Source organism: Diaphorina citri, unplaced genomic scaffold (assembly GCF_000475195.1).
Source record: "Diaphorina citri unplaced genomic scaffold, Diaci psyllid genome assembly version 1.1 scaffold470, whole genome shotgun sequence".
NCBI classification, from domain to species: domain Eukaryota; kingdom Metazoa; phylum Arthropoda; class Insecta; order Hemiptera; family Psyllidae; genus Diaphorina; species Diaphorina citri.
The window spans coordinates 146,566-159,251 of NW_007377905.1; the positions used below are offsets into that span (position 1 = coordinate 146,566).

At 38.7% G+C, this 12,686-nt stretch overlaps 2 protein-coding genes and 1 long non-coding RNA gene across 3 annotated transcripts in view; all 3 read right to left on the reverse strand.

Moving 5' to 3' along the window:
* The window catches only part of LOC103509137 (general transcriptional corepressor trfA-like), a 12,317-nt gene extending 11,003 nt beyond the window's left edge, over positions 1-1,314 (reverse strand). The window contains exons 1-2 of the mRNA XM_026823537.1: positions 967-1,314; positions 69-174 (exon numbers count right to left, since the gene is read on the reverse strand). Coding sequence (XP_026679338.1) covers positions 69-174; positions 967-1,092 — 232 coding nt within the window. The 5' untranslated portion in view covers positions 1,093-1,314. The remainder of the gene's footprint in view (positions 1-68; positions 175-966) is intronic.
* Positions 1,315-3,447: 2,133 nt separating this feature from the next.
* LOC113467394 lies at positions 3,448-4,804 on the reverse strand. The gene is made up of 2 exons (XR_003391483.1): positions 4,705-4,804; positions 3,448-3,507 (listed from the first exon to the last, which is right to left on the reverse strand). It is a non-coding gene; the product is annotated as an uncharacterized LOC113467394 (long non-coding RNA).
* A 3,105-nt stretch (positions 4,805-7,909) lies between these two features.
* Positions 7,910-12,686, reverse strand: part of LOC103509139 (GATA zinc finger domain-containing protein 14-like) — a 6,757-nt gene continuing 1,980 nt past the window's right edge. Inside the window, exons 2-6 of the mRNA XM_008473729.3 lie at positions 10,850-10,992; positions 9,952-10,057; positions 9,281-9,454; positions 8,481-8,915; positions 7,910-7,923 (exon numbers count right to left, since the gene is read on the reverse strand). Coding sequence (XP_008471951.1) covers positions 7,910-7,923; positions 8,481-8,915; positions 9,281-9,454; positions 9,952-10,057; positions 10,850-10,975 — 855 coding nt within the window. The 5' untranslated portion in view covers positions 10,976-10,992. The remainder of the gene's footprint in view (positions 7,924-8,480; positions 8,916-9,280; positions 9,455-9,951; positions 10,058-10,849; positions 10,993-12,686) is intronic.

Sequence of the window (12,686 nt, forward strand, 5' to 3'; positions counted from 1 at the left end):
ATTTTTTTTTTTTTTTTTTTTTAAGTCTCCTAGGTAAATTAAGTTGGTAATAATAATTAAACACCAACCTGTTTCATGAGGATGAGATGCTCCCGAGTAATGACTGTTGTTGGCAACACTGCTATCGTCATCTGTATTGAGATCGTCAAATGCTGACTTGAGCAGATCATGCAACTGAAATTAAGAAAAGAAAATATTAGGTATAGGTGATTTACAGGCTGAATTTAAAAGGACAAATGACTATTTTAAGAGTAGGAACCAATAGATCAGTTGCGCTTACTTGAGTGTTGTTTCAAAGTCATAGAGCAGGAAAAACGAGGACCAACGGAATTTTCTTTTTCTTCTACGACTTCTAGAGCCCGAGATGAATCGATTTAAAAAATACCGGTAAATCGTGAAGTTTGACGTCACGGCATATGCTCCCATAGGCGATGACGTCATAATTCATGACTCCCACTTCGTTTGTTTGTGCGCAAGAGTTTCTGCGCATTTTGACGTGAAGTCTGACATCACAACTCTTTGAACTTTTTCATTAGAACGGCAAATAAAAATTGAATTTTCGACCTTTTAAAGTTACTTTTTTGGAGTTTTGACCTCAGATTTGGATTTTTCACAACATTTTACGTAGGAATCGACCTTTTATTAATAATTTTTACCCATTTGCAACTGCTCCATTGAAAGGTAAAAAGATGAGTGTTTCAAAAATGGTTTTATTTCATAGCAACGAAACAATTATTATGGTCTGTGTTGTAGTATTTTTCTTCTATGGTCTGTGTTGTACCTTTTTTTTTTTCTTTTTTCTTTTTTTTTTCATTGTAGGGCCAAAAAATTCTAGTGTGTTTTACAGTAACTTGCATTTTTTTATGATCAAGTATTTTCTATGTTATTTATTTATTTATTTTTTTTTTTTTTCAAGCAACAAGTGTCAAGACTGTCAAGAGTTTTTTTTTCTGATCCACAACTCACCTCTTCTTTACGGCGATTCTCATCTTCAATGTCTTCTTCCTCTTCGGGACTTTTCCCGTTGATTTCTAGGGACAAATTCTCCGCACCCTGGAATAGACTGACTCCAGGGCCTTGGTCACGGGACATAGTGGCTCTTGGAATTTCTGGAGAAAAAAGATTAAAAGTTTTTCAAATGTCATATTGTTTAATGCTACTGCAGTTGGCAGTTCATACTATCTTTCTCAAAAGTTTTCCTTTTTTCCATCCGTCTCCTTTTCCAACAAATACAAATAGCTTCACTTGGAACACACTTCAATGTGTCAATATGCATTAGGTAACTGCTTATACACCACAATGCTACATATAAATACTACATAAAACATACTCCTAATAGATGTGTATCCTAGGTAGGCAGTATATGCTCCAATGTAACAGAAAGGTGTAAGGTCATGCTGTTCACAAATCTATTCATGACATTACCATAAACTTCATAGAAAATGTACAGGGTGGGAGCAACTTCTGATTATTTATTTTGTTTATGTATTGTATTTTTTACTGGCAAATTAGAATTTTGTGGTCTGTGTCATAGCAATCGTAGCATGTCCATTCAAAATTTTCAATAGTATGACCTCATCAAATAGGTAAGAACACACAATAAAATAGGAAGACGCATCTACAGACACCACAATAGGTTGATTAATGTCAAAGTACTGGAGCACAGGAGCATTGATCAGAAGCTTTTTCAGTTTTTGAAATTCTTTGAGTTTTACAAATGTAATATATTTTATCTTTACGCGTATTTCGGGTGTTACCCCAAATTAATTCTCAAGATGATATTTAATTACAACCTTAATTAAATATCATCTTGAGAATGGGGTAACACCCGAAATACGCGTATAGATAAAACTCGCACTTGGTGCCCGCGTGTTCGCTACGCGGAGTTGCGGTCGCGCTGCGCGCTCCCGGAGCTTCACGGGGTTGTGCATGGGGTCGCGCTTTGCGCTCCCTTGTTTACGGTCGCGCTGCGCACTTCCGGGGGCTTCGCGGGGTGTGCATGGGGTCGCGCTTTGAGGTCCCTTGTTAACGATCGCGCTGCGCGCTCCCGGGAGCTTCGCGGGGTGAGCATGAGGTCGCGCTTCGCGCTCCCTTGGCTTCGCCCCTGAAATCTAATATCGTCCCTGAGTTTTATAGAAATGAAAACTAAAAGCGTGAGAAAATATTAAACGTAGGAAAACCTAGCTAAATTATACTAGCTGAATTCCGTCGCTTCGCTCCGGAATCCCGCTAGTTCATCCCGAGGCATGGCCAAGCTTGTGGAAAAGGCATGGCCGAACTTGTATTTTTATCAAACTAAAAACATAAACGAAACTCAATATTAGGCGAGCGAGGAAAAGTTTTCTCTCCCGCAGACTCTGCTTTCTGTGTATTTCTTATGGAGATTTTAGCGATGAAAAATTGATCATACCTATCTCAGGATCGGTTTAGATTTTCGCAAAATCCTTTCTTATTGCACATCTAGACCATAAAAGGAATATTCCTACCAAATTTCAGCTTTGTAGGTGTTGTGGTTCTCGAGATAGAGCGATCAGTGTGTGAACTATGAAATGTGAACTATGAATGGATCTCGTTTTTATAATATAAGACTAGCTGAATTCCGTCGCTTCGCTCCGGAATCCCGCTAGTTCATCCCGAGGCATGGCCTAACTTGTAGAAAAGGCATGGCCGAACTTGTAGAAAATAATAAAAAATACGGTCGCGCTGCGCGCTCCCTATTAGCTGCATAGTTGTCAAACTAAAAACATAAACGAAACTCAAATATTAGGGGAGCGAGGAAAAGTTTTCTCTCCCGCAGTCTCTGTACTCTGTGTATTTCTTATGGAGATTTTAGCGATGAAAAATTGATCATACCTATCTCAGGATCGGTTTAGATTTTCGCAAAATCCTTTCTTATTGCACACCTAGACCATAAAAGGAATATTCCTACCAAATTTCAGCTTTCTAGGTGTTGTGGTTCTCGAGATAGAGCGATCAGTGTGTGAACTATGAAATGTGAATGGATCTTGTTCTTATAATATAAGATAGAAGATTTACCAATCGACCGCCCTACTCACTGCATCACTTACCTGTACTACTCTGCCCTGTCGTTGGCCCACTGACTCCCGTTGCTGGCTCAGCTGAATTCCTGGCACTAGCGTAACACTCTAGCTGAATCTCTCGTATCTGTGTCAATTTCTCCTTCTTCTTCTCCTCGATGAAGTTACGGAAATTGTCCAGGAATTCCTTGAGCAGATCATCCTTACGTCTCTCCTGATCTATCATGGTTTCGATCGTTTTCGACGAGGCGTTCTTTGGGGGTTTACTGTGGAAAGATAAAAATATTTCTAAACAATTGCAACGACAACAAATATACAAAGAAATCAATAGTTTGAATGGACCTTCACAAAGTTAGCGAGTCTTCAATCAAGTATAAAAAATGGTATACCTATGAGCAGATCATCCTTACGTCTCTCCTGATCTATCATGGTTTCGATCGTTTTCGACGAGGCGTTCTTTGGGGGTTTACTGTGGAAAGAGAAAAATATTTTTAAACAATTGCAACGACAACAAATATACAAAGAAATCAATAGTTTGAATGGACCTTCACAAAGTTACCAAGTCTTCAATCAAGTATAAAAAATGGTATACCTACACCATGATTGTGAAGAAGAAAAAAAAAACTAACGATCATAAATAAGAAACTAATTTTTCTTATGGTGGATTTCACCAACGACTTAATGAGAAAAAAAAACTAACGGTCATAAATAAGAAACTAATTTTTCTTAGTATGAAAAAAAAGAACCTTTTGAAATGGTTTAGCAACAGTTAACGGTTTAACGAAGAATAAAAACTCTTCACGTTTTTCTCTTCGTCTAATGTCGAGGTAACGTGTCTTCACAGTAGAAGAGCAGTTAGTTTTCGTGGCAATCAAAGTTTAGATTTATTCAGACTGAAGCTTCAGCTCAGAGTTGTGGCCAGCATACATAACAATTAAAACGTCCTTTTTGGATGATTGAAAATTCTTCCATTAGTTAAATCTCTCATTAAGTCGTTGGTGAAATCCACTATTAGTATGAAAAAAAGAACCTTTTGAAATGGTTTAGCAACAGTTAACGGTTTAACGAAGAATAAAAAGTCTTCACGTTTTTCTCTTCATCTAATGTCGAGGTAACGTGTCTTCACAGTTTACTTCCATTAGTTAAATCTCTCATTAAGTCGTTGGTGAAATCCACTATTAGTATGAAAAAAAGAACCTTTTGAAATGGTTTAGCAACAGTCAACGGTTTAACGAAGAATAAAAAGTCTTCACGTTTTTCTCTTCGTCTAATGTCGAGGTAACGTGTCTTCACAGTTTAATTTAAGTTTATTGCTAAGTAATATTTAAACAACTCAATTTCTCCTTCCTCTTCTTCACCTTTTCCCATGTTCAGACGGGGTCGGCGTTTCTCATCAGCCTCTTAATCAGCCCTAACTAGGGTGATTGCTTTGGGCTGTCATTTGGTTTGGTTACAAAACAATTTTAAACTCAACTACTTAATCAACGAAAAACACAATTCTCAAACTCACCTCACTATTCGCAGACGGAAAGCAAAGTGAAACCGCACGAAATCGTTCATGACATCCTTCATCGAGTCGAAATGTACTTCGCCAAGATTCAAACACTCCACCCAATACCTACTACATGAGACTCGTGTGGTCTGTGTCGTAGCATCTCAAACTCACCTCACCATTCGGAGACTCTCCGCAAAGTGAAACCGCACGAAATCGTTCATGACATCCTTCATCGAGTCGAAATGTACTTCGCCAAGATTCAAACACTCCACCCAATACCTACTACATGAGACTCGTGTGGTCTGTGTCGTAGCATCTCAAACTCACCTCACCATTCGGAGACTCTCCGCAAAGTGAAACCGCACGAAATCGTTCATGACATCCTTCATCGAGTCGAAATGTACTTCGCCAAGATTCAAACACTCCACCCAATACCTACTACATGAGACTCGTGTGGTCTGTGTCGTAGCATCTCAAACTCACCTCACCATTCGGAGACTCTCCGCAAAGTGAAACCGCACGAAATCGTTCATGACATCCTTCATCGAGTCGAAATGTACTTCGCCAAGATTCAAACACTCCACCCAATACCTACTACATGAGACTCGTGTGGTCTGTGTCGTAGCATCTCAAACTCACCTCACCATTCGGAGACTCTCCGCAAAGTGAAACCGCACGAAATCGTTCATGACATCCTTCATCGAGTCGAAATGTACTTCGCCAAGATTCAAACACTCCACCCAATACCTACTACATGAGACTCGTGTGGTCTGTGTCGTAGCATCTCAAACTCACCTCACCATTCGGAGACTCTCCGCAAAGTGAAACCGCACGAAATCGTTCATGACATCCTTCATCGAGTCGAAATGTACTTCGCCAAGATTCAAACACTCCACCCAATACCTACTACATGAGACTCGTGTGGTCTGTGTCGTAGCATCTCAAACTCACCTCACCATTCGGAGACTCTCCGCAAAGTGAAACCGCACGAAATCGTTCATGACATCCTTCATCGAGTCGAAATGTAAGAACCAAATTTTTTAACTTATTTTGGAAAAAAAAAAAAAAAAAAAAAAAACTAAATGAATAATAATACCTACCTAGTAAAAAAAATCGTTTGTGTTTAACTTACTGATTTCATTATGAGCTCGGTTCAGTGCTTTGAGCAATTCATTCTTCTCATACATTAACTTCATATCTAATGACTTCTCTAGCTTTGCTAAGTCTTCAGGCTGAAACAAAACACAATCATTTTACGACATTGGTATTTGTAAAAGAAGGGCCATCGGGTATTTACGTCCTATGACTGCCATGTCACTGCGGTCTGATTATATTTTATTGTCTTTGGTGACTTTTCCCTTGATTTTTTCAAAGAGCTCTCTCTAGCCAGCCTAGTTGGCTTGGAAGGTAACGTTCTTGCCTCGTAAGCGCTAAGTCACCGGTTCTGTTCCCGCGACGAGGCTGATTTTATCCTGTCTAACTAGGGTGATTGCTTTGGGCTGACATTTGGTTTTGGCTACAAATTTTACGAGTGGATGCCCTTCGCACTCAACCTTTGCTATTGCTTTAGCAAGGGAAATCCCTAAAATGACTTACGATAATATCACATTGCTTCATTCGCAAGAACTGCTGCAGGGTTCGAATCACGCTGAAGCCACAAAATTTTACGAGTGGATGCCCTTCGCACTCAACCGTTGCTATTGCTTTAGCAAGGGAAATCCCTAAAATGACTTACGATAATATCACATTGCTTCATTCGCAAGAACTGCTGCAGGGTTCGAATCACGCTGAAGCCACAATCTTCATCCGCGCTCTCGGCCGCCTCTAGGTCTTTCAGCTTGGACATGTCGAAGTTTGGATCATCCAGTAGCTTGGTGCGTATGAAATCGACAGAGCGATTGATTTCGGTGGCCATCTTGTCTTTTTCCGTGCGAATCTTTTCGAGTTCTCCCTTGAGACGTTCAAACTGAAATGAGGAACACAATGTTCACAAAAAATCTTTCTTTCCAAGGGAGCTAAGGAAAAGTAATAAAATAAAGTTGAAGTCGATTTTTCTTCTCCTTTTTTCAATCCCATGATTTGGATGGCATGAAGAAATTCGGTATCTCAGTTAAAAAAACTGCAGTTTGTTTTTGCAATTACTTATGGCTGAACATACGTATGTATACACATATTTTCCAAAAATAGGCAACTAAATGGAACTTCCAACCTGCTCCTACAACTCTTACGTAATTAACCTTCTAGATTTACACTTCCAATTAAAATTATTATCAAACCGACTGGATTAACGTTCAAGTCTTACCTCAGACAGCACCTTGTTCTGTACACTCTGATAATGTTTCTCCTGCTTCTCATAATCACACTTTAGCTGTTCTATAATTCGCTCGTAGGATTTCATACTCTTGGACACATTCTTCTTCTGCTCCAGGAGGGATATCTTTTGTTGCAGATCGTATATTGTGATTTTGGACAGGTCGAGCTCTTTGTTTGTGTTCTCCTTGATTTTCACCAGGTTGTTTACGTTGTCTCGTAGCTCCTGGATTTCTCGCTCCAGCACCTGGGAAATGAAATTCAAAGCCAGCCTAGTTAGTAGCCCGCCTGCCTTGTAAGCGCTAGGCCGCGGATTCGATTCCCGGTGGGGTCAAAAAATGTGTATCATGCTCCAGCACCTGGGAAATGAAATTCAAAGCCAGCCTAGTTAGTAGCCCGCCTGCCTTGTAAGCGCTAGGCCGCGGATTCGATTCCCGGCGGGGTCAAAAAATGTGTATCATGCAAATTATTGATTCCGTGACTGGCTGTTGCAGGGTCCACTCAGCCTCGTGAGGTAGCTATGAAATATAAATGCACATAGCGACCGGTGCCAGCATGGTAGGTAAACAGTTGGTGTTTGGGATTAATATTTGGAAAATCTTACAATGCTGCAGTGAGCATCAAAGTTGTGATACAATGACACAAAAAAAAAAAAAAAAAAAAAAAAAAAAAAAAAAAAAATTTTTTTTAATAATCGTGAATATTTAAAAATTACATTTAAAATCCTTGTTTCGTAAAGAATGTCCTGATAAAAATATTAGATGTATTTTTATCGTGAATTGTAACGTTTTTATTTGCTTACTAATACTAAAAGGTCGCGGTCTTACGGTTAAGAATGGGCGGGCGAGGCCTTTTGAGTTCAAATTGACGCAGACACCCAGCCGTATATATAACACGACAAATAAGGATCGCAGCACGATACGCTGAGACGCGCTTGTTTTTTCTTCTCGTCGACTACACTTGGTTCAGAGTTGAGCTTTCACCTTGTCCACGTCAGTTCAGCTGAGGAGGAGTTTCTCCATACTGAACTTTCGTCGGCTCAAACTTGGGCATCCATCTGTTTGAATTAGTGGCGGAGCTCTGCAAAACAGAACGGAAAATATGGACATAAAATAAAGAATCACCACTAATGAAATGCGTTACCTCGAGTGGTGGTAGTGGTCAAGACGCTCGCTTAGTAATAGGAGAGAGCGCGTAGGGGTTTCAATTCGGCCGAGCGATGGCGGGGTATGGAATGATATCCTCAACATTGATTGAGAATTTGTCCACAGTAGTAGGCCTAGGGTAAAGGGACTTTAGCTGTATTCAAGCAGCAAGTGTAAAGTGAACCAATCTATGTATTATCTCTGCATTAAGGCTTACTCTGTTGATAGCCTATGATTAGTTGAGAGCTTCAAACTGGTAGGAACGTAGCGGCAACCACCTTGTGGAGCGCTAGCTCGGTGCGTGTGTTCGAATTCTTGTTTCGAGGGAATGCTTTCTCCAATTTCTCGGGCTAGATTATATATATCTGTACTTACTCCTGTCTCTCTTTGATTTGAGACAACCAAAAAACCCCCGTGTTTTAAATCCCCCCACAAAAAAAAAAAAAAAAAAAAAAAAAAAAAAAAAAAAAAAAAAAAAAAAAAAAAACATACCTTCTATCTCTCGTACTCGTTTCTCATATTGCTTCTCAAGCTGTTTGAACTTGTGCACGTAATTCTGCTGTTGCGGACTACCGCTGTCAGGTAGCGCTGTGATCGCACCAACACCATCTCCCGGACTATTCTCATAGTGTTGCTGGCCATTATGTTGTTGGTCATGTCGGTGTTGGTGATTATTCAACTGTTGGTGGTCATTTAGCAGATGCTGTTGGTTATGATGTTTGTCAATTTGATGTCGATGTTGGTTGTTCTGCTGGTGTTGGTTATTATTCAGATTATTTTGCTGGTGTTGTTGGTTTTTCTGTTTGGCGTTCTGTTTCGCCTTCTTCCTACCCACAGGGGTTGCTGTCATCGGGTGGAAATCTTGCGAGGAACTCACATTGGAGATGTTGTGACAGCTGCTCGAGTGAGACTTGTCCTGATGTGATGCTGTGGGGACAAAATTAACATCAAGTTAAAATCAATTTAGAGGTCAAAATGCTCGCCTGACAAACAGAAGGCACAGGTTTGATTTCCAGCCAAGGTACAACATTTCATCATTTGTTTTTATATATATAAAAAAAAAGTAAAAACAGCCAAGGCAGGTACAAAATTTCATAATTTGTTTTTACAAAAAACATCTAGGTATTTTCGCAGCATAGGATTGGGTTTAACTCCAGACAAGGTATGGTCACTTGCTTCTAAAACAATATGTTGAAGTATGTGTGGTACTTGTTCAGAAGTCACGTCAATGAAAAAGAAAAACCCAGTTTTTTTCTTCTTTTTTTTACCAACTCTTTAGATCTGAAACTTACTTGAGCTGACTTGGTGTGGCTCACTCCTGCTCGTATCTCTACAGTACAGACTATGATCAAGATCCCCGCTGCATCCCGTATCGTCAGGTCTATGGTTGGGCTCAAACTCAATCACCTTGTTGTAATCCACCTCGCATGGACTAATGCTTGGCTGAATATTTTCACATTCCGTTCCTACGGGGGAGAAAAGCAGCTTGATTAAAATGATGTTCAGAGTTCAGACAAGGTCACTGTTTTTTTTTTTTTTTTTTTTTTTCCAACCTTTCAATCAGCCCTAGGGTGATTGCTTTTGTGTTTATATTTGGGTTAGGCTACAATAATTTTAGGAGTGGATGTAATTTGCACTCAAAATTTGCTCTTTCTTAGCAAGGGGTGGTATCTTTCCTGTTTAAAGTCCCCCAGGCCAGTCTAGTTAGCTTGAAGGGTAACATATTTGCCTTGTAAGCACTAGGTCAAGTGTTTGATTTCCAATTTTATCTTGAACAGATAACATTCGTTTTCAAAACAGCTGGCTTTCTCTATCCTGTCTTCCTTCTCTCTTTGCTTTTGGGATGATAAGACCTTAGCAGTTCCAGAGTTCCCTCTATCAAACTTTATTTTATCATTTTTTTTTTTTTTTTTTTTTAAGTCTCCTAGGTAAATTAAGTTGGTAATAATAATTAAACACCAACCTGTTTCATGAGGATGAGATGCTCCCGAGTAATGACTGTTGTTGGCAACACTGCTATCGTCATCTGTATTGAGATCGTCAAATGCTGACTTGAGCAGATCATGCAACTGAAATTAAGAAAAGAAAATATTAGGTATAGGTGATTTACAGGCTGAATTTAAAAGGACAAATGACTATTTTAAGAGTAGGAACCAATAGATCAGTTGCGCTTACTTGAGTGTTGTTTCAAAGTCATAGAGCAGGAAAAACGAGGACCAACGGAATTTTCTTTTTCTTCTACGACTTCTAGAGCCCGAGATGAATCGATTTAAAAAATACCGGTAAATCGTGAAGTTTGACGTCACGGCATATGCTCCCATAGGCGATGACGTCATAATTCATGACTCCCACTTCGTTTGTTTGTGCGCAAGAGTTTCTGCGCATTTTGACGTGAAGTCTGACATCACAACTCTTTGAACTTTTTCATTAGAACGGCAAATAAAAATTGAATTTTCGACCTTTTAAAGTTACTTTTTTGGAGTTTTGACCTCAGATTTGGATTTTTCACAACATTTTACGTAGGAATCGACCTTTTATTAATAATTTTTACCCATTTGCAACTGCTCCATTGAAAGGTAAAAAGATGAGTGTTTCAAAAATGGTTTTATTTCATAGCAACGAAACAATTATTATGGTCTGTGTTGTAGTATTTTTCTTCTATGGTCTGTGTTGTACCTTTTTTTTTTTCTTTTTTCTTTTTTTTTTCATTGTAGGGCCAAAAAATTCTAGTGTGTTTTACAGTAACTTGCATTTTTTTATGATCAAGTATTTTCTATGTTATTTATTTATTTATTTTTTTTTTTTTTCAAGCAACAAGTGTCAAGACTGTCAAGAGTTTTTTTTTCTGATCCACAACTCACCTCTTCTTTACGGCGATTCTCATCTTCAATGTCTTCTTCCTCTTCGGGACTTTTCCCGTTGATTTCTAGGGACAAATTCTCCGCACCCTGGAATAGACTGACTCCAGGGCCTTGGTCACGGGACATAGTGGCTCTTGGAATTTCTGGAGAAAAAAGATTACAAGTTTTTCAAATGTCATATTATTTAATGCTACTTACTGCAGTTCATACTATCTTTCTCAAAAGTTTTCCTTTTTTCCATCTGTCTCCTTTTCCAACAAATACAAATAGCTTCACTTGGAACACACTTTAATGTGTCAATATGCATTAGGTAACTGCTTATACACCACAATGCTACATATAAATACTACATAAAACATACTGCTACATAGATGTGTATCCTAGGTAGGCAGTATATGCTCCAATGTAACAGAAAGGTGTAAGGTCATGCTGTTTACAAATCTATTCATGACATTACCATAAACTTCATAGAAAATGTACAGGGTGGGAGCAACATCTGATTATTATTTATTTTGTTTATGTATTGTATTTTTTTACTGGTACCTAAATTAGAATTTTGTGGTCTGTGTCATAGCAATCGTAGCATGTCCATTCAAAATTTTCAATAGTATGACCTCATCAAATAGGTAAGAACACACAATAAGTAAATACCCAATTTCCATTTCGGTGTTTGGTTATTACAAGAACAAGAGTTGGATATTAGGAAACAATTTTTTTTTATTTTTAATGTATATATACTCTGAAAATCAAAGCTAGGACCTTCTGCATGAGCAAATGATATAAAACTAGATACATATTGAATGATTGGCCAATTAATAGTAATTTGTACAAGTCTTTTATTTTGATTGATTCCAATTCATTGGTCCTAAGCCTGTGTCCAAATGACAAAGTAGGTATTGTCACACTTTGGTCTATTCACTAAATAGGCTAGCTCACTATTTTTCATGTGTCTTTATGACACTACTAGCTGAATTCTGTTGCTTTGCTCCGGAATCCCGCTAGTTCATCCCAAGGCATGGCCAAACTTGTGGAAAATAATAATAATAAAAAAAATGCGGTCGCGCTATGCGCTCCCTATTAGCTGCATAGTTATCAAACTAAAAACATAAACGAAACTCAAAATGTTGGTCGAGAGCGGAACTTTTCTCTCCCGCAGTCTCTGCACTCTGTGTATTTCTTATGGAGATTTTAGCGATCAAAAATTGATCATATCTCAGGATCGGTTTAGATTTTCGCAAAATCCTTTCTTATTGCACACCTAGACCATAAAAGGAATATCCCTACCAAATTTCAGCTTTCTAGGTGTTGTGGTTATCGAGATAGAGCGATCAGTGTGTGAACTATGAAATGTGAAATGTGAAATGTGAATGAGTGAATGGATCTCGTTCTTATAACTTACTAGTTCATCCCGAGGCATGGCCAACCTTGTGGAAAAGGCATGGCCGAACTTGTAGTCATCAAACTAAAAACATAAACGAAACTCAAATATTAGGCGAGAGAGGAAAAGTTTTCTCTCCCGCAGTCTCTGCACTCTGTGTATTTCTTATGGGGAGATTTTAGCGATCAAAAATTGATCATATCTCAGGATCGGTTTAGATTTTCGCAAAATCCTTTCTTATTGCACACCTAGACCATAAAACGTATATTCCTACCAAATTTTAGCTTTCTAGGTGTTGTGGTTCTAGAGATAGAGCGATCAGTGTGTGAAATGTGAAATGTGAACTGTGAATGAGTGAATGGATCTCGTTCTTATAACTTACTAGTTCATCCCGAGGCATGGCCAACCTTGTGGAAAAGGCATGGCCGAACTTGTAGTCATCAAACTAAAAACATAAAC